This window comes from Chlorocebus sabaeus, chromosome 23 (genome assembly GCF_047675955.1).
Source record: "Chlorocebus sabaeus isolate Y175 chromosome 23, mChlSab1.0.hap1, whole genome shotgun sequence".
NCBI lineage: Eukaryota > Metazoa > Chordata > Mammalia > Primates > Cercopithecidae > Chlorocebus > Chlorocebus sabaeus.
Window position 1 is genome coordinate 9,427,805 of NC_132926.1, and position 22,314 is coordinate 9,450,118.

General features: G+C 44.1%; 1 protein-coding gene across 1 annotated transcript in view; it reads right to left on the minus strand.

Moving 5' to 3' along the window:
- Positions 1 to 22,314, minus strand: part of ATP6V0E1 (ATPase H+ transporting V0 subunit e1) — a 50,072-nt gene that overhangs the window by 22,358 nt on the left and 5,400 nt on the right. Inside the window, exon 2 of the mRNA XM_008015309.3 lies at positions 17,546 to 17,593. Coding sequence (XP_008013500.1) covers positions 17,546 to 17,593 — 48 coding nt within the window. The remainder of the gene's footprint in view (positions 1 to 17,545; positions 17,594 to 22,314) is intronic.

Below are 22,314 nucleotides of genomic sequence, written 5' to 3' on the forward strand. Positions count from 1 at the left end.
CATAAACCAAGCCCTCGCCACTACACTCAGCTCTCTCAAGCCCTGCTTTGTTCTTCTGTTCTACATTCAGATATAAGAACAGGGAACAAAGGTACGGGTTACTTCCCGGTGACACACAGATTGAGCAGTCTCAGCTTCCCTGCTGGAATGGGGAAGCCTGGCCAGGACCTCTCTTCTGATCCACTGTCCCTCCAGCCAGGGCCATGACAGCAGTGACCTCTGTCGGTGAGCTCCTTGAGAGACAGCAGAAATGCAGGAAAGTGATTTGCCCTAGCGCCACTAAAACGACCTCTCATCCCAACTGAATGATACAAATACTTTCCAGAAGAGCAACATTGTTAGATGCTCCTAGAAAACATGGGATTCAGTATTAGACAGAGTTGGATTTTAATTCCAGCAACACTAAATATTGGTGAACTGAATCCAGGCAAATGTCCTTACAACCCCAAGCCCAGTGTCTCCTGTTGTGAAATGGTGATAATAATCATTGCCTCCAGGTATTACGATTTAAAGAGATAACATAAGTAAAGTGCCCTGTGCAGTGGCTGACAAATAGATGGTCAATAAACACTGGTTATTCCTTCTCTTTCTCTGTAAGACAGCTAAAAATGTATTCAAGCTACAGAATGAACTACAACCTATTTACTTCACAAAGAAGTTTCTCTTGTAGCACTGAGTCATTCCCATCTCCACCTCCTCTCCCGCGACCACCCACTCTGTGGCAGACAGATTTCAATTCTCCCGAGGTTCCCACCCCTCAGTATACACCCTGTATAAAACTCAGAGAATCTGACAGGATAGTCACTCCATGGTTAGATTATATTATCTGATACAGCTGGCTTTAACAAAGCGGCTATCCAGGCTGGGAGCAGTGGCTCACGCCTGTAATCCCAGCACTTTGCGAGGGCAAGGTAGGTGGATCACCAGGTCAGGAGTTTGAGACCAGCCTGACCAACATGGTGAAATTCCATCTCTACTAAAAATACAAAAATTAGCCAGGCGTGGTGGCGCGTGCCTGTAATCCCAGCTACTCAGGAGGCTGATGCCTGTAATCCCAGCTACTCAAGAGGCTGAGGCAGGAGAATTGCTTGAACCCGGGAGGCGAAGGTCGCAGGGAGCCCAGTTGCGCACTGCAGTCTAGCCTGGGCGACAAAGCAAGACTCTTGTCTCAAAATAAAAAATAAATAAAAAATTAAAAAAAAAAAAAAAAAAAAGGAAAGTGGCTATCCTGAGTGAATGTGACCTATTCAGATGAATTTTTGTTTTGTTCTTTGAGATGAGAATCTTGCTATGTTGCCCAGGGTAGTCTTGAACTCCTGGCCTTTAGCAATCCTCCCATCTCAGTCTTCTGAGTAGCTGAGATTGCAGGCATGAGGTGCCACCACTGGACGTGGCTTCAGACAAGTTCCTTTTTTTTTTTTCTTTAATTTGTATTTTTTGAGACAGGATCACTCTGTCGCCCAGGTTGGTGTGCAGTGGTGCGATCCTGGCTTACCATAACCTCCGCTTTCCTGGTTCAAGTGATTCTCATGCCTCAGCCTCCCCAGTAGCTGGGATTACAGGTGCATGCCACCATGCCTGGCTGATTTTTCTATTTTTATTAGAGATGGGGTTTCACCATGTTGCCCAGGCTGGCCTCGAACTCCTGGCCTCAAGTGATTGCCTGCCTTGGCCTCCCAAAGTGCTAGGATTACAGGCATGAGCCACCCATCCAGCCCTCAGTTGAGTTCTTTTTTCTTTAGACGGAGTCTTGCTCTGTCGCCCAGGCTACAGTGCAGTGGCGCCATCTCTGCTCACTGCAAGCTCCGCCTCCCGGGTTCACACCATTCTCCTGCCTCAGCCTCCTGAGTAGCTGGGACTATAGGCGCCCGCCACCACACCCAGCTAAATTTTTTTGTATTTTTAGTAGAGACGGGGTTTCACCGTGTTAGCCAGGATGGTCTCCATCTCCTGACCTTGTGATCTGCCCACCTCGGCCTCCCAAAGTGCTGGGATTACAGGCGTGAACCACCGCGCCCGGCTCACGCCTGTAATCCCAACACTTTGGGAGGCCGAGGTGGGCAGATCATTAGGTCAAGAGATCAAGACCATGCTGGCAAACGTGGTGAAACCCCGTCTCTACTAAAACAACAAAAATTAGCTGGGCATGGTGGTGCATGCCTGTAGTCCCAGCTACTCGAGAGGCTGAGGCAGGAGACTCGCTTGAACCTGGGAGCCGGAGCATTGCAGTGAGCCGGGATTGCGTCACTGCACTCCAGCCTGGCGACCTCAAGACTCTATTTCAAAAAAAAAAAAAAAAAAAAAAAAAAAAAAAAAAAAGAAGGAACAGGACCGTCCCTGACAAAGACATTTGGAGTGTGTGTTTCAGTCACGAATTTATTGCCTCTCAGCTCTGAAGATTATTAGGCAAATGAAGTACAATTCAATGTGTGCTCTGTGATAAACAAGTGAATTACTTTATTTCTCCTGTAAAGTGAGCACGTTGTTAAGCTTTCTCAGTAGAGGAAGCTGGAGGGACATTTTAGGCGTAGCCTGGAGGTTGTGGAGTGGGTGTGAGAACATTTGGTGAAGCCTACTAAGGCTCGAGGCCAGAACATGGTACCTCTTTGATCTTGTAGCCTTGGCCTGGCAATAACTTTAGAACCTTCTCCACATGTTAAGCAAAGCCCCTGCACGGCATACATGCCTTGAAAGTCTCTTGTTCGTACAGGGACAGGGACTTCCACTACGTCCATGCCCACGATGACCTCTCCCCCTGCCTGTACTCCAGAAGAGGCCAACTGCTTGCCCAGAAACTCCAGGCAAACCCTGGTCTGGCCAAACCAACAAACTCCTTTGCTATCTGGTGGGTTCAACCATACTTTCTCTAGTGAGGTCTGAATCCCTTCCAAGTCTGTTCTTTGGGTACTCTCCCTCAGTCCTAGGGAACCAAATATAGTTTCTTTGTATCTGTTAGTAACTCTTTTGCCATAATTAATAATAATTCTGAAATCTCTCTCAACCTATTTTGGTTTGTGCGGCTACCTAATCCACAAAAGAAAAAAAATAATTCTTTATATTAATCTTCCCCTGCTTAACTATGTGGTTTCTATCTCCTTATTAGACTTCAGACTGCTATAGGATGAGATGATTTGACACAAAGGAGATTCTCTTTTCCTGGCTGTGAAAATGGAGGGGCCATATGGCCAGGAATGAAGGTGGCCTCTAGGAGCTGAGAGTGGTCCCAACTAACAGCCAGCAAGGAAACCTGGATCTCGGTTCTATAAGCACATAGAACTGAATTCTGACAGCCATAAGAGCTTGGAAGAGAAGACCAAGCTTCAGATTAGAAGTCATAAACATGACCGGCCGCGGTGGTTCATGCCTGTAATCCCAGCACTTTGGGAGGCCGAGATAGGCAGAATGCTTGAGCTCAGGAGTTCAAGACCAGCCTGGGCAACACGGCGAGACCCCATCTCAATAAAAATAAAAAAAGTCATAAACGTGTTTTCCAGTAACCTAATGCCAGCCTATGGCTATTTCACTACCAAAGGAATATACCCTATTTTTGCCAATTCCAAACGTGAAATACCTTTCCTTTTTTCTCTCCATACTTATTTTCTATACCAGACCTTCCAGCTCAAAGTCTAAAAATTCCTCTTATCTGCCAAACTATAAAGGAAAACATTATTTATAAAGTCAGACTAAGAAAAATAAACTTTTCCATATAGCAAGTAATACGCTGGGCCAGGTGCCTAGATTTCCCTTTCCTTCCCCTACAAACAAACATCTCAGATGTATTCATAAGAAACTCAAGCAATTCTCAGGCCAAAAAACCCCCAAAACCTAACTGAAGGCAAGTACTCAGAGAGGAAGGTGACTACAGGTTGCTTTCTACACCTTGAGTGTATGTAACAAACAAGATGGACTTGAGCTTTTGTTTACAGATCTCACAGGGCACAGGAAACAGCAGACAAGGCCCAGGGCCCATCCAGAGAAGAGTGTTTCGTTTTGTTTTGTTTTTGAGACTGAGTTTCGCTCCGTTGCCCAGGATGGAGTGCAGTGGCATGATCTCGGCTCACTGCAAACTCCACCTACCGGGTTCACGCCATTCTCCTGCCTCAGTATCCCGAGTAGCTGAGACTACAGGCGCCCACCACCACACCCGGCTAATTTTGTTTCTGTGTTTTTAGTAGACACAGGGTTTCACCGTGTTAGCCAAGATGGTCTCTATCTCCTGACCTTGTGATCCGCCCGCCCCGGCCTTCCAAAGTGCTGGGATTACAGGCGTGAGCCATCGCGCCCGGCCCAGAGTAGAGTTTAATAAAATCTTCACCCCCTCCAACAACTAGGATCCTAAAGGTTTATATCTTGAATTAAGGATAAATCAATCAGAACTCAAGAGGAAAGAAAGGGAGAAACAAGAAATTTACAATCATAGCTGGTAATTTTTAGTATCCCTCTTTTCATAATTAAAAGTAGTAGACAAAAAAAAAAAGGACATAGAAAATTTGAACCATCTTTACCTGATACAGGCTACTACAACCAACAACTTCAGAATACAGATTCTTTTCAACTGCACACAAACGGTTGTCAAGATAGTCCACATGCATTAAAGAAGCCCCAATCTCGCCGGGCGCGGTGGCTCAAGCCTGTAATCCCAGCACTTTGGGAGGCTGAGATGGGCGGATCACGAGGTCAGGAGATCGAGACCATCCTGGCTAACACGGTGAAACCCCGTCTCTACTAAAAAAATACAAAAAAACTAGCCGGGCGAGGTAGCGGGCGCCTGTAGTCCCAGCTACTCGGGAGGCTGAGGCAGGAGAATGGCGTGAACCCAGGAGGCGGAGCTTGCAGTGAGCCGAGATCCCGCCACTGCACTCCAGCCTGGGTGACAGAGCAAGACTCCGTCTCAAAAAAAAAAAAAAAAAAAAAAAGGAAGCCCCAATCTCAAAAGACTGAAATCTCAGAAAGTATGTCTTCTGACCACATAGAATTTAAATGAGAAATAATTAACAATAAGAAGACATCTGGAATAGCACCAGATATTTAGAAATTAAACACCACAATTCTGAATAACCAATTGGTCCGAGAAATTACAAGAGAAATTAGAAAATATTTCAAACGGAGTAAAATGAAAATACACCTTATCAAAATTTGTGGGATATCGCTGAGCAGTGCTTAGAGGGAATTTTACTGTATTAAATGTTTACACTAGAAAAGACAAAATTAAATCCAAAGAAAGAAGGAAGGAAATAATAACGTGCAGATGTCAATGAAACAGAAGGACAAAAAAATATAGGAAAGTAACCAAGATAAAAATTTGATTATTTGAAAAGATTAATAAAATTGATAAATTACTAACTACTTCATTAAAAGAGCATCAAAATTTACATTAAAATGGCCAGGCGCAGTGGCTCACGCCTGTAATCCCAGCACTTTGGGAGGCCAAGGCGGGCGGATCACGAGGTCAGGAGATCAAGACTATCCTGGCTAACACGGTGAAACCCCCTCTCTACTAAAAACACAAACACTTAGTCGGGCATGGTGGCGGGCGCCTGTAGTCCCAGCTACTCGGAGGCTGAGGCAGGAGAATGGCGAGAATCCGAGAGGTGGAGCTTGCAGTGAGCCGGGATCAAGCCGCTGCACTCCAGCCTGGGCAACAGAGCAAGACTCCATCTCAAAAAAAAAAAAAAAAAATTAGCCAGGCGTGGTGGCGGGCGCCTGCAGTCCCAGCTACTGGGGAGGCTGAGGCAAGAGAATGGCGTGAACCCGGGAGGTAAGAGTTTGCAGTGAGCCGAGATGGCGCCACCGCACTCCATCCTAGGCGACAGAGCAAGATTCCGTCTGGGGGGTGGGGGGGGGGGAAATACATTAAAATATTTGATACATTAAAATAACAAGAGACATACTAAGTACAGTGGCTCACGCCTGTAATGCTAGCACTTTGGGAGGCCAAGGCAGGCAGATCGTTTGAGCCCAGGAGATCCAGACCATCCTGCTCTGTTGAAAATGAAAACCCCAAAAACCCAAGAGACATGTGAGATCTCTGCACCAAAAATTACAAAACATTTTTGAGAGAAACAAAACCTAAATAAACGGAGAGATCCCATGAGGCTGGACATGGAGATACCAGTTAGATTAGAAAACTCAACATCATTAAGATGTCAGTTCTCTTCAAATTGATATATTCAACACAAGCCCAATTAAAATCCCAACAGGTTTTTGTTTGTTTGTTTTTTGGTAGAAACTAACTAGTTGATTTTAAAATATATGTGGCTATTTTAGAATAACCAAAACAATCGTGAAGCACAAAGATGGAGGACTCACACTTTCTAATTTTAACATAAATCTGCAATACTCAAGACAGTATATTATCATAAGGCCAGACAGAGATCAATGAACAGAAGAGATAATCCAGAGCCAGACTCATGAGACACAGTCACTAATTGTGGATGAAAATGCCAAAGCAATTTCACGGAGAAAGGATTTTCAAAAGCTGGTGCAGCAACAACTGGATGTCTATATTAGGGGAAAAAAAGCAAAACAAAACAGAAAAATAAAAACAAGGCATGACCTGTATCATTTTAGTGCCTACAGCCTTCAGAAGCAGTCATGCCTAAGTGCCAAAATCCTCTCCCCTGCCAAGCTATTGCGGGAAGCCTTCAGGTCCCAGTTCTCGCCTAATAATGGAATATACAAACTAAGTTCAATAGATCTCATATCTTTCCTTACCTCAATTTTTACCAGCATTTGAAACCTCCTGACCATCTATTATGATCCCATCCCCAGATTGCTCTGTGCTCATCTCACCATTTGATGCAACAACGGTGCATCCCTTCCTTTTCTTCCAAATCTTCCCCTTTCTTCCAAATCCTTCCACTGTGTTCTTTGCAAATCTTGCTCAATGATCTGCTACTTGTTTATGTAGCTCCTTCTCTTCCAGCACTTTCCCTCTAGCTTAACTGAAACCCAGCTTCCCATCCCTTCTCACCAGGCTCTCTCAGGCAGAGAAGGCTGCTTATTTTTACACACCAGATATCTCAGGCTTTGGTGACTGGGGTTAGTAACATCTTCTGCTCCCCTTGTGCTGCCTCCTAACAATTTTCACCCATCCTTGTGAAAAACTGACTCTAAAGAAGTGCAACCGTACATCCTTAGGCAAATGAAGTGCTAACTTGCTGATTACCACCCTGATCCCTTCATGCTTTCCCAGTCACCACCCTTATTCACCAAAGGAGGCTCAAGGTTGCCCTTTTCTGACTCTTCCTCATCTACACAACATCAAAATGTTGGCATTCCCCAGGTTTGGTCAGATCTTTTCTTTACTTTTCTCTTCCACCCCTTCCCTTAGGTCTGGGTTTCTCAACCTCAGCACTATTGAAATTTTGGGCTGCACAATTCTTCACTGGGGGAAAGTGAGGCTGTCCTGTGCAGTACAGGATGTTCAGCAGCATCCCTGGCCTCTATCCCTGGATGCCAACAGCAATCCCAGCAAAGAACCACTGCCTTAGGTAATTCTATGTGTTCTCATGGCCTCAAATATCTCTGCTTATAGCTAAGTTCCCTGTTTGACAACTTTTGGGCATCTTACAGCCATCTCAGTCCAAATTAGCATGTACCAGTTGAATCTCTCTTCAAATTCATCCTGTCCCAAGTCAGGATCATCTTAGTAAATGGCCCAACCTAGAACTGGGAGCCATCTCTGATTCTTCCTACATCTAATCCATCAGTACGACCAATAAATTCTACCCCCGAAATTTGCTCTCAAATCTGTGTGCCCCCCTTCACCTCAGACCAAACCACGGTGATCTCTCACTGGCATGCATGCAGTCACTTCCTGACAGGTGTTCCTGCTTCCATTCTCCCCGCCAAACAGTCTGTTCTCCACAGAGCAGCCAGAGTGATCATCCCATTCAAATCACTCCTTCATTAAAAATCTTAAAACATCTCCTATTCACTTAACACGAAACCTAAACTCCTTATTTAGCATCAGCAGGCACTGGATCTGGGCACTAGATGTGTAGCAATGAATTAACGACTCAGACAACCTCCCTGTCCTCTTTAATGAGGAGAGGCAGACAGTAAAAAAAATCAAGAGCCAGAGAGGCCCAATCACTCCCCTCATAACCACTTCATTCACTTCCCAAACAGTTTCCCCCACCCACTTGTTCCCACAAATATCTATTCAGTTATGACCTTGGAAGATTCCCCCTCACTCATCCTTCAGCCCCCTACTGCTGTCAATCACACAAGGACCTGCACAGTCCATAAAATCCCACCTGGCCTGGGTCTTACATAAACTCTGAACCTACCACTCCCCACCTCACTATTAAGCCTAACACTACCCTGCCAGAACATTCCAAGCTGCTTTAAAAAAAAGAAAAAAGGGACAGGGCCTTGCTGGGCTGCCCAGGCTGGTCTCAAACTCCTGGGCCCAAGCGATCCTTCTGCTTTAGCCTCCCAAGTAGCTGGGACTACAGGTGTGATACCCCTGTCCCCGGCTATCCCAAGCTCTTTACCCCTCAGTGCCTTTGCATTTGCAGAAAGCCCTGCCTCCAATTCCCCTATAGTTGATTCCTCCTCAGACACAGGGTTTCACCATGTTGCCCAGCCTGGTCTCATACTCCTGGCCTCAGGCAATTCTCCTGCCTCAGCCTTCCAAAGTGCTGAGATTACAGGCTTGAGCCACCAGACTTGGCTTCTGTTTTGGATATAGTCTAGCTAATTAGCGAACAAGAAGTTACAGAAACAGAATATCATAAATGATGGCCAATAATACCAAAAAAAAAAAAAAAATCAGACATTATGTTCCCCTCTTGGAAGTACTCAATACCACTTATGAAGGAGACTGGTCAAAAAACTGAAGCTAAATCTGATCAGCCTTTAGCTATGGCTACCAATTCACAGAAAATACAGAAGCATGTGTTACCACCATGACGAAGCAATTAACAAAGACCAGACTGCAACATTAAAGGGCAAACAACCCAGTTTTTCTATTAAAATTTCCAAGAAAAAAGAGAAAGATATGGAGAAGAAGCCCATAAAGAGATATTTGAGAGACATCCACCAATCGCTATGTGTGGTCTTTATGTGGACCTTGATTCCAGCAAGCTGTAAAATAATGAGACAATTACAGAAATTTAAATATGATATTTGATGATATAAAGAAATTAAGTTTTTTGTGCATAATGGTATTATGGTTGTACTTTTAAAATTTAGAGACACATATTGAAATGTTTACAGATGAACTGATATGTCTGGGATTTGTTTCAGAATAATTTGGGGTGGAGAGGAAAAGTGTGGGGATAAAACAAGATTGGCCATGAGCTGATCATTTTTGAAGGTGGGTGGTAAGCAAATGAAGGTTCATTATCCTAATCTTTCCACTTTTGTAGAGAGAAAATAGTATGTTTAAAAAGCTCAACACCTTTGGGAGGCCGAGGCAGGTGGATCACCTGAGGTCAGGAGTTCGAGACTAGTCTGACCAACATGGAGAAATCTTGTCTCTAGTAAAAACACAAAATAAGCCAGGTGTGGTGGCACATGCCTGTAATTCCAGTTACTCGGGAGGCTGAGGCAAGAGAATCGCTTGAAACCGGGAGGCGGAGGTTGCAGTTAGCTGAAATCGAGCCATTGCACTCCAGCCTAGGCAACAAGAGTGAAACTCCGTTTCAAAAAAAAAAAGCTCAAAACCAGAAAGTTTAAAAAGGAAATAGATGTTAAAGTAAATAGCAGCCCTGAAACCGATCAGCCAAAGTGCTCTGATTACAGGCGTGAGCCACCACGTGTGGCTACTTGGTTGGAAACTAAAGCGGTGCACCCAGGCCCCTGAGAGGTGATTATATCCTGTGCTCAAACTAGCTCTAGAGCCAGGACCCAGAAAGGCCAGTGAGGGAGGTGAGGCTCAGCTCTGGATCTGCAAATTCCTAGACATGTGAGGTGGAGGTTCTGTGGGCTATGCAGGTCCCTGTGTGATGGACAGCAACAGGGGGCTAATGAACGGGTAAGGGGGAATCTTCTGAGGTCATAACTAAGTATTTGTGGAAATTAGTGGATGGGGGAACCTGTTTGGCAAGTGAATGAAGGACAATGAGGGGAGTAACTGGGCTTCTTTGGCTCTTGATTTATCTGCTTCTCCTCATTAAAGAGGACAGGGAGGTTGTCTGCTTTGTTTATTCACTGCTACACTGCGCCACCACACCCAGCTAATTTTGTATTTTTAGTAGTGTCCAGATCCAGTGCCTACTAATGCTAAATAAATATAAGTTGACAGCATGAATTCTAATAAGGCTAAGTAAAAATATTCACTATACCAGCCCTGTAAGCAAACTGTGCTTACAAGTAACACAGTCCTTTGAATTAAAATAACTTATTTTAAAAATCACTGTTTGGCTGGGGTTGGTGGCTCACGCCTGTAATCCCAGCACTTTGGGAGGCCAAGGTGGGTGGATCACTTGAGGTCAGGAGTTTGAGACCAGCCTGGCCAACATAGTGAAACCCCATCTTTACTAACAATATGAAAAACAGCCAGGCATGGTGGCGCACACCTATAGTGCCACCTACTCAGGAGGCTGAGGTAGGAGAATCACTTGAATCTGGGACATGGAGGCTGCAGTGAGCTGAGATCTCACCACTGCACTCCAGCCTGGTTGACAGAGTGAGACTCTGTCTCAAAAAAAAAAAAAAAATTCACTGTTAATATTACTTTTTGTTGTGCTTTACTGTAAGTTTTCACACACAGCATCTTACTTAAAACTCACAAAACCACCCTACAACATAATTGTGCCAAGTATCCTTTTGCCTAAAAGAAACTAGGTCTCCTGATTCTTAGTATTTATTTTCCTACATCATGATGCCAGTAAGATTTACAGTTAGTCAAGTGCTAAGACATAGCATGTTTTCCAAGAAACAACTGTGTCTTCGCAATACAACATTACATTTCTAATTTCATGTGAGCTTGGTGACTCTGAGAAAACAACAACATAATTCAACATTAAAAATTAACCTAAGACCAGAAATAGAGTATAGTAACTTAACAAGATTGTATGTTTAAGAGACAAAAGTGATCTTGTGCCTTAAAGAGGGTACCAGATATAACATTCAGATTTTCCTCTGCTGAACTATTAACAGAAACTGGGTTCTACCGGCAGAGAACCTAATTTATACAGAGCTCAAACAAGTTGAACCTCACGGAATCAAACTTTAAACTAGAACAAACTGGCAACAGAAAAAACTGCAACAAACAGAAGGCAATTTAAAAGTCCATGAATGCATTTCAAAACATGACTTTGTTTAGGAAAGCCGAAGTCTCTTTGGGTGTGCCTTACTTGAAAAGGGGCATTTTCAAGAAAATGTACCAGTGCCAAACAGTGAAGTTTCCTTTGAATTTCAATTTTGTTCTTTAATAGAATCTCACTCCTTTGTGGAATAAGGTATGTAAAATATTTGGGGTTTGAATTCCGTCCACATTTTTCACTCAGATATCATGCTAAAAAGGATGTTTAGATTTCAAAGAAACAAAAGAAAAATGATTTCATAAAGTCAATACTATCCAGCTGATTTCCCAATAAAATGGCCTCCAGAAGCATTTACTGTTGGAACACTGTGTATGACCTTTATTAATACACCACTAACATTGCTGATCCACTGTCAGTAGAGGAGTCACCAGAACTTGGGAACAAAGGAAAAATGGACTAATGTCTACACAGCAAGAGGCAAGGGCTCAAACCCAATTATTCATTTTATACTTGAAAGTGGAAATATGACTGGGCGTGCTGGCTCACGTCTGTAATCCTAGCACTTTGGAAGGCTGAGGTGAGAGGACTGCTTGAGCTCAGGAGTTCAAGACTAGCTGGGCAATACAGCAGGACCTCGTCTCTACTAAAAATTTTAAAAAGTAGCTAGGTGTGGTGGTGTGTGCCTGCAGTCCCAGCTACTCAGGAGTTTGAGGCTGCAGTGAACTATGGTAGTGCCACTGCACTCCAGCCTGGGTAACAGAGCAAGATGTTGTGTCCAGAAAGAAAAAAAAAAAAGTGGAAATACAAGACATGAGACTGACGGGAAAGGGTTTTCTTTTGTTTTAAAGAGAATATCATGAAAATTAACCATATTTCAAAGACCACGGAGAACCAGGAAGTCACAAAATATTTTGGTCCTTTTTTGGTTTAAATCTCAAGTCATTCTGGCCGGACGCGGTGGCTCACGCCTGTAATCCCAGCACTTTGGGAAGCCGAGGCGGGTGGATCATGAGGTCAGGAGATTGAGACCATCCTGGCTAACATGGTGAAACCCCGTCTCTAGTGAAAAACACAAAAAATTAGCTGGGAGTGGTGGCGGGCGCCACCTACTCAGGAAGCTGAGGCAGGAGAATGATGTGAACCCGGAAGGCAGAGCTTGCAGTGAGCCGAGATCACGTCACTACACTCCAGCCTGGGCAACAGAGCGAGAATGTGTCTCAAAAAAAAAAAAAAATCTCAAGTCATTCCTCTGTGCAATCATTCTCCCCACTACCCCCATCTTTTTTTTCTCCCTAGATGGAGACTTGTTGCCCAGGCTGGAGTGCAGTGGCACAATCTCGGCTCACTGCAACCTCTGCCTCCCAGGTTCAAGTGATACTCCTGCCTTAGCCTCCTTAGTAGCTGGGATTACAGGTGCCCACGACCACACGGGGCTAATGTTGTACTTTTAGTAGAGACAGGGTTTCACCACAGTGGCCAGGAGTCTTGAACTCCTGACCTTGTGATCTGCCTGCCTCGGCCTCCCAAAACGCTGGGTAATTACAGGCGTGAGCCATCACGCCCAGTCCCCATTTTCCTTTCGATAAGGTACCCCCACTGACCTTACTGCTCACATCGCAGAGATCTTCAAAGCAATGAAAACAAAGGCCTTTTCAATGACAGACCAATCCTTGACACCTAGATTGATATGGAGCTCCCTTATTCTGATTTCCATAGGTGATTCAGTAGGATAGGCTGATGGTCAATCACCGTACTAAAATAAGTTCTTGATGATACATTTATTTGCCCTCATTTACTTTTTTTTTTTTTGAGACGGAGTCTTAGTCTGTCACCCAGGCTGGAGTGCGAGGCGCGATCTCGGTTCACTGCAAGCTCCGCCTCCTGCCAGTCTCCTGCCTCAGCCTCCCCGAGTAGCTGGGACTACAGGCGCCCGCTACCACGCCCGGCTAATGTTTGTATTTTTAGTAAAGATGGGGTTTCACCGTGTTAGCCAGGATGGTCTCGATCTCCTGACCTCGTGATCCACCCACCTCGGCCTCCCAAAGTGCTGGGATTACAGGCGTGAGCCACCGTCTCATTCTTGTCCCTGAGGCTGGAGTGCAATGGTGCGATCTCAGCTCACTGCAACCTCCACCTCCTGGGTTCAAGCGATTCTCCTGCCTCAGCCTTCGGAATAGCTGGGATTATAGGCGCCTGCCACCATGCCTAGCTAATTTTTTTCTATTTTCAGTAGAGATGGGGTTTCACCATGTTGGCCAGGCTGGTCTCGAACTCCTGATCTCAGGTGATCCGCCCACCTCAACCTCCCAAAGTGCTGGGATTACAGGCATGAGCCACTGCACCTGGTCCCTGACCTTTAGTTTTTCACTTCCAATTTTGTGGAATTACATTTTAGGAGTAACAGATTTTTAAAGAAGAAGAAGAAAAAAAAGACTGAATTTCCTTGCTTACTTTGCATATACAGACTGGATTTTTTTTTTTTTTTAACAGCCATTTCCCCAAAGGAATGTGTCTTGTGTATTACTGACATTTGGTATATTTCATTCATTGGAATATTTCTTATTTTCTATGTGTTTCAAGAGTATATGAGAAATACAGGATTTGATAACATTTTGAAGGCAGGAAAAACCCAAATTGTTTCTTCTTTGAGAGTCATGACTACTTTCTGGTGTGGAGAATTTGTCATTGGAAAAGGTGACAATTTTGATTCTCACTGGTATGTTTAAAAACTGAATTAAAGGAATAGAATTTTCTTTTGATAGAGGATCACAAAACAATTGTAAAACCTACTGTTTTTACCACTGAAATTTAAATTGTGATATAGGTTTTAAATGTCTAGAATGCAACTGATAGGCTTTTCTTGAACTGTGAGTTTATTTGAAATAAGAGTTTTTTCTTTTTTTTTTTTTTGAGACGGAGTCTTGCTCTGTCGCCCGGGCTGGAGTGCAGTGGCCGGATCTCGGCTCACTGCAAGCTCCGCCTCCCGGGTTTACGCCATTCTCCTGCCTCAGCCTCCCGAGTAGCGGGGACTACAGGCGCCCGCCACCTCGCCCGGCTAGTTTTTTGTGTTTTTAGTAGAGACGGGGTTTCACTGTGTTAGCCAGGATGGTCTCGATCTCCTGACCTCGTGATCCGCCCGTCTCGGCCTCCCAAAGTGCTGGGATTACAGGCTTGAGCCACCGCGCCCGGCAAGTTTTTTCATGTTTAATATGTATCTGTAAAAAAATGGAAAACAAAAAAATTCCCCAAACCCAGATAGCAACCAGAGCAAAACTGTTGTGCCTTCCATTTATCTTTGATTTCAGTCTTGGCAATTGTTTAAAGAAAAATAATTTTTTAAGAATCTAGATTTGTTTTATTAGGTTCAGAGTATGTGGGCAATTGTAGAATCCCTCTTTCATCACCTTGTATGTCTTCTGTTTGCCTTATTCTAAAATTCAGTCACAAATTGGAATGCCTTTGAAGACATTCCATCTTCTATAGAAGATGCTTCTATAGAGGTTCTTTGACCTAAATAGTTCAGCATTTGTATTTTTACTCTGATATCTAATCAGATTCCTAATCATAGCCCATAAGAAGGAAAGTGACTTTATGTATGTATGTATGGTTTTTTGGTTTTTTTTTGAGACAAAGTCTGTCGCCCAGGCTGGAGTGCAGTGGTACGATCTTGGCTCACTGCAACCTCTGCCTCCAGGGTTCAAGTGACTCTCCCGCCTCAGCCCCGCAAGCAGCTGGGACTACAGGCGTGTGCTGCCACACCCAGCTAAATTTTTTTTGTATTTTCAGTAGGGAAGGGGTTTCACCATGTTGGCCAGGCTGGTCTTGATATCCTGACCTGGTGATCCACCTGCCTTGGCCTCCCAAAGTGCTAGAATTATAGGCATGAGCCACTGCGCCCGGCAGGAATGTAACTTTAATACCGGACTTCACTGATGTGCTCGTGTCCACATTTTCTCTTTAAATCACAGCTATATTGTAAATTTTCTATTTTGTTATGGTTCTCTTATTGATGGGCATGCAGTGGGTATTTCTTGGAAATGGCCAATTTTTATTAAAATATTTCTGGAAAAAAAAAGAGTCACGGTCTTTCATCTATAGGATGGGTCAGAACTGTTGCTTCCTACCTCACATGGGCACTAAACAAAGCTTCGGGGAACACCAACACTTTCCATGCCACTGAAGTCTCAGGAAGCCAGAAAGCTCTCTTCAAAAAAAAGAGAACCACTAGTTCTAAACTCTAGAAAGAAATCCTGGCTGGGTGTAGTGACTCATGCCTATAGTCCCAGCACTTTGAGAGGCTAAGATGGAAGGATTGCTGAGGCCAGGAGTTCAAGACCAGCCTGGGTAACACAATATGACCCCATCTCTACAAAAATAAAAAAGTTAGCTGAGTATGGTGGCGCATGACTATAGTCCCAACTACTTGGGAGGCAGAGGCAGGAGGATCGCTTGAGCCTCAGAGTTTGAGGCTGCAGTGGGCTATGATTGGGCCACTCCAGCCTGGGTAACAGAGTAAGACCCTGTCTCAAACACCTAAATTGAAAGAAATCCCTAAGATTATTTTTATGGTATGTGATCAATACATATATTTTGATACAGATGAAGGGGTGGCCTGCCCCTCCACACCTGTGGGCGTTTCTCGTTAGGTGGAATGAGAGACTTGAGAAAAGAAATGAGACACAGAGACAAAGTATAGAGAAAGAAAAAGTGGGCCCAGGGGACCGGCGCTCACCATACAGAGGACCCACGCCAGCACCGATCTCTGAGTTCCCTTAGTATTTATTGATAATTATCTTTACCATCTTACAAAAAGGGAAGTGGCAGGATAATAGGATCATCGTAGGGAGAAGGTCAGCAGTAAGACATATGAATAAAGATCTCTGTGACATGAATAAGTTTAAGGTAAAGTGCTGTTCCTTGATATGCATATGCAAACATCTCCATAAATCTTTTTAGTGCATAAAGAGCAGCATTGCACTAGCAAGTCCCAGCTTTCACCCTAAGGTGGTTTTCCCCTTTCTCAGTAACCAGAACATACAATCGGGTTTTATACCGATGTTCCATTGCCCAGGGACTGGCAGGAGACAGATGTTTTTCTCTATCTCAACCGCCAACAACCGCCAACGGGCCTTCTTTCCTCTTGTACTGGTCCTCCTCAGCACAGACCCTTCACGGGTATCAGGCTGGGGGGCGATCAGGTCTTTCCCATCCCAAGAGGCCGTATTTCAGACTATCACATGGGGTGAAACCTTGGACAATACCTAGCTTTCCTAGGCAGAGGTCCCTGCAACCTTTGGCAGTGTACGTGTCCCTGGGTACTTGAGATTAAGAGAATGGTGATGACTTTTAACCAGCAAGCTGCCTTCAGGCACTTGTTTAACAAAGCACACCCCGCACAGCCCAAAATCCTTTAAACCTTGAGTCACCACAGCACATGTCTCTTGCAAGGACAAGGTTGGGGGTAGGGTCACAGATTAACAGCATCTCAAATACAGAACAAAATGGAGTCTCTTATGTCTACTTCTTTCTATACAGACACAGTAACAGTCTGATCTTTCTTTCTTTTCCCCACACAACTTACAATGAATTGTTAAAAAAATTATCTTTAGTCTACTTGGTTATAATTCTAGCTCAATTTCTGTCCATCAGATAAACAAAAGTCACAGTAAAGAATCGCTTTATTAGCTCCATTAGTGAGATATTTCAGTGAAATAAGTAGATCTAAATACTTCACAATAGTACACCGGGCATGGTGGCTCACGCCTGTAATCCCAGCACTTTGGGAGGCTAAGGCAGGCAGATCACTTGAGGTCAGGAGTTTGAAACCAGCCTGGCCAACATGGCAAAACCCTGTCTCCACTAAAAATACAAAAATTAGCCAGGCATGGTGGCGCGTGCCTGTAACCCCAGCCATTTAGGTAGCTGAGGCATGAGACTCGCTTGAACCCAGGAGGCCGAGGTTGCAGTGAGCTGAGATCACGCCACTGCACTCCAGCCTGGGTGACAGAGCGGGACCTTGTCTCAAAAGATAAATAAATAAATACTTCACCATAGTAAAATATAAAGTAGTATAATCATAATTTCCAGCTATTTATAAGCTTTAAATTTGTGCCAATTAAACTGCACTTGTATTCCCAGAAGGATAGAGTTATTTGTACAACTCTACATAAATATACTAAGCACAGGAAAAGTGTGATAATTTCAATTTGAGGACACTATTTCTAGATATTACATGAGGGATGAGCTCCAATAAAACAAATATGTAAATCACACACATTACAAATACCAAGAATAATTACTTATTATTTTAAGAAAAAATTACTTACAAGAGATAGCAGCAAACCGAACAGGTCACCAACATGGTAATGATAACTCTAGGGGAAAAAAGAAAAGCAAATGTCATTAAATAACTAGCAAACTATGCAAACATCACAGAATGGTTTAAGTCCCCTTTCCAGATTATCAAACTGGCATGGATTGCACACCAAGAAAATGGATCTGTATCTGCTCAAATATCCAGCAAACTGCGGTGTGCCCAGGGTGCACCTGGGAAAAATTTATGTAACTAAACATTTGTATTTAAAGAGAGATGTGTTGATGCCATCATGTAGATGTCCAATCAAAATTTATCTGAAACTGAACAGGAAAGGCCGCAGTGACAATTAGTTTTGACACCTAAGTAATTACCCTATTTGGTAGTATTCTCTGTAATGAAATTAACACTGTACTTCTAAAAATATGACTCTCTAGCAATGAGCTCTCCCCATCTCCATTCATGTCTGAAAAAGTTACACTTTGATCTTTCATCAGCAGAATTTCAACATTGCTAAACCTCAGTTCATGCTATTCTCTTCCCATCTCTCTTTCTAAAAGTTCCCCTTCTAAATCTCCTACTCCTCAGAAGAAGCTCTGCCATTTTCACCCATCCGACCCACCCTCAAATCCATCATCTTTTGCTCATGCCTCCTCTGCACCTCCACAGTCACCAAATACTGTGGATTTATACTTTAAAGCATCTCTCCCCATGTGTATTTCTTCCTTCCTATTCCCACTGTCAGCAACAAAATTCACCTGGTTCTCCTGGCTTAATTGCTGGCAGATTCAAACTTTCCCCCTTCTCCTTCATGCTATAAACAATCACCAGGATTTTCCACTTAAGACCTTTTAATGTCCCCTCTCCATCATCCATCATTTGGTTTCCAAGAGGCATGTCCACACCCTAAGTACAGCAAGACCACTTCCTAGAACTTAGGAATCAAATATTGTAACTCCTGTTTTTTTAGAGGCAGGGTCTCTGCCGCCCAGGCTAGAGTGCCGTGGCATGATCATAGCTCCCTGTAACCTCCAACTCCCGGGCTCAGCTGATCCTCCCACCTCAGCTTCCCAAGTAGTGTGCACAACCAGGCCTCACTAATATTTTTAATTTTTTTGTAGAAATCATGGGGTTCTCAATATGTTGACCAGGTTGTACTTGAACTCCTGGCCTCAAGTGATCCTCCTGCCTCAGCCTCCCAAAGTGTTGGGATTACTGGTGTGAGCCACCACACCTGGCCCAGAACTCTTATTTTTAAGTTATCCTTTAGAAGTTCTGTGGGTCTTTTTTTTGAAACAGAGTCTCACTCTGTCGTCCAGGCTGGAGTGCAGTGGCACAATCTTAGCTCACTGCAAACTCCACCTCCCAGATTCAAGCGATTCTCCTGCCTCAGCCCAAGTAGCTGAGATTATGGGCATGCACCACCACACCCAGCTAATTTTTGTATTTTTAGTAGTGGGGTTTTGCCATGTTGTCCAGGCTGGTCTCAAACTCCTGGCCTCAAGTAATTCACCCACCTATGCTTCCCAAAGTGCCAGGATTACAGGCATGAGCCACTGTGTGTGTATTTTCTTTGGTTAACATATTGGCACATTCATTTACTCGTTCGATAGATTTTCACTCGCTGAGTGTCCAATATATGTATTAGGCTCTGGGGAGAGAAAAATAAACAGAACAGATAAAAACCACTGCCTCATGGCTGGGCATGGAGTTCATGAGAGGGTATCTGGAGTTCAAAGAAGGGGGTCTGTGTGGCTGAAGCAGAGCAAGGAGCCTGGGGAAAGGTGAGGTCAAAGAGGTGCCATGTGGCCTCTGAAAGGACTTTCACTCTTAAAAGGCTCTGACTCAGAGTGAAAAGCAAAGTTATGGCCAGGTGCAGTGGCTCACGCCTGTAATCCGAGTACTTTGGGAGGCCGAGGTGGAGGGATCACGAGGTCTGGAGATCAAGACCATACTGGTTAACATGGTGAGACCCCGTCTCTACTAAAAATACAAAAAAATTAGCCGGGCGTGGTGGCGGACGCCTGTAGTCCCAGCTACTCAGGAGGCTGAAGCAGGAGAATGGCGTGAACCCGGGAGGCAGAGCTTGCAGTGAGCCGAGATGGCGCCACTGCACTCCAGCCTGGGCGACAGAGCGAAACTCCGTCTCAAAAATAAATAAATAATAAAGAAAGAAAAGGGAAGTTATTTGGAGGGATTTGAGGAGAGGACTGACTAAATCTGATTCCAATTCTAATGGGATCTCTCTGCTGGGATGAAAGAGACTGGAGGAAGCGGGGCAAAAAGAAAGCAGAGAAACCAGTTGAGAGGAATTATAATAATCCTAGTGGATCAGGCTGGCAGCAGTGCAGGTCGTAAGATTTGGTCAGATTCCTTGAAATACATAATTTATATATCACACTTATAAAATAGAAATAAATATGTATGGGGGATTGTGCTAAAGAGATTTTGACAGTTGCACAATAAAAATGTTTAAAGACGTACACAATCAAGTCCCCCGCTTCATTTGTAACTGACTCCCTCCACCCACTCCTCTCACGTCCCCCTACGTTCAAACATCAGTCCTTCATTCCTGAAGGTAGGCGTCTTCACTGTCCCCCAAGACACATTATATCTAGGATTCTCAATTCCAAGCCTTTACTCATCTTCCCCCAGTCCATGCTCCACTGTGGGATCTCTTCCTGTCTTCTCTCTTCTCCAAAAGCCCATGTCATAGAACTGAAAGAGCTGAGGCTCCTTTGTATTACCTGCTTAATATTAAGTTTCAAATAAAACCTCCCTCATTAACATATCAGCTCCTAATGTGCTTGGTCTCAGGAGCTGCATGCCGAGTAGTGAAATGCCACGATAACTGCAATTTACTTTCAAATGGTTCAGCAAAATTATATATACACACACTCATAGATAAAGCAAATCTGAATACGTCAAACAATGACTGAGTCTAGGAGGTAATATATGGCACTTATTGTACTATTCTTCCTACTTTTCTACATGTTTTAAAGCGTTGATGAAAAAAGGGGAGTTAGCCGGACACAGTGGCATGCCTGTAGTCCCAACTACTCAGGAGGCTGAGGTGGGAGGATCACTAGAGCCCAGGATATCAAGGCTGCAGTGAGATATGATCACGCTACTGCACTCGAGGCCTGGGCAACACAGAGAGACCCTTTAAAAAAAAAAACGAAAACAAAAAACAAAAAAACAGGCATGGTGGCTCAAGCCTGTAATCTTAGCACTTTAGGAGGCTGAGGCCAGGTGTTTAAGACCAACATGGCCAACAGAGCGAGATCCCATCTCCATTTTTTTAAACTTTTTAAAAAATTTTTGAGACGGAGTCTCGCTCTGTCGCCCAGGCTGGAGTGCAGTGACGCAATCTTAACCCCTGCCTCCCAGGCTCAAGCAATTCTCCTGCCTCAGCCTCTGGAGTAGCTGGGACTACAGGCGTGAACCACCACACCCGGCTAATTTTTGTATTTTTAGTAGAGACGAGATTTCACCATGTTGGCCAGGCTGGTCTTGAATTCCTGACCAAGTGATCCACCTGCCTCAGCCTTCCAAAGTGCTGGGATTAGAGGCATGAGCCACTACGCCTGGCCAGCCCATCTCTATTATTTTTAAATAAAATAATCAAAAAATAAAAATAAAATAAAGATAATTAAAACAAACAACAAAAACAGAAAAGTGGAGTTGAGTGAACAACTGGCAAACTCATCTCTGCGCTCTTTCCTTTTCTCCTCCCCCACATCTACTGGTTAGGAAGCCACTGTGAGAAAACAGAAGCTTTAGAGAATCTATGGATTCCTTTAGAGAAAAGATGGAAATCATGAAAAACTAGAATGGGCAGGAAAGCTGATTCTGGGCACAGACCTGATTTTAGCTGGCCCTTTTCAGTTGCAAAAATAAAGAGCAAGGGGCTTTATTTAGGTCATCCATAAATTCTGAAGAGTTTTTTCCAAGTGATCGTAGGCTTTTTTTTTTTTTTTAATAAAAGAAAAGATTTGTAAGTTTTTCCTGGCTGAGCACAGTGCTCACATCTGTAATCCTAGCACTTTGGTTGGCTAAGATGGGAGGACTGCTCGAAGTCAGGAGTTCAAGACCAGCCTAGGCAATAAAATGAGACCCAGTATCTACCACATTTTTTTTAATTGGTTGGGCATGGTGGTGCATGCCTGTTGTCCCAGCTATGCTGGAGGCTGAGGCAGAAGGATTGTGTGAGCCCAGGTTGAGGCTGCAGTGGGCTATGATCGACTGTGCCACTGCACTCCAGCCTGGGGAACAGAGTAAGACCCTGTTTTAAAAAACAAATTTAAGAAAATCTTCAGCCGGGCATGATGGCCAACTCCTGTCATCCCCGCACTTTGGGAGGCCAAGGTGGGTGGATCGCCTGAGGTCAGAAGTTCGAGACCAGCCTGGCCAACATGGCAAAACCCCATCTCTACTAAAAAATATAAAAAGGAGCTGGGCATGGTGGCACATGCCTGTAATCCCAGCTACTCGGGAGGCTGAGGCAGGAGAATCGCTCAGTTGGAGTCAGCCAAGATTGTGCCATTGCACTCCAGCCTGGGCGACAGAGCAAGACTTAGTCTCAAAAAAAAAAAAAAAAAAAAACTTCAATAAGGAGATAAATGAAGGAATCCTGTGAGGAGGAAAGAAGGGAGAAAAACAGAGGCGTATTTGACATTAAATTATCTTCCCCAAGAGACCCCTACACACCAGAATGCTGAAAGCTGGGTAATTAGGAGGTTATAGGACCTGATGAGGCAGGCAAAAAAAAGGGCAGAAGGG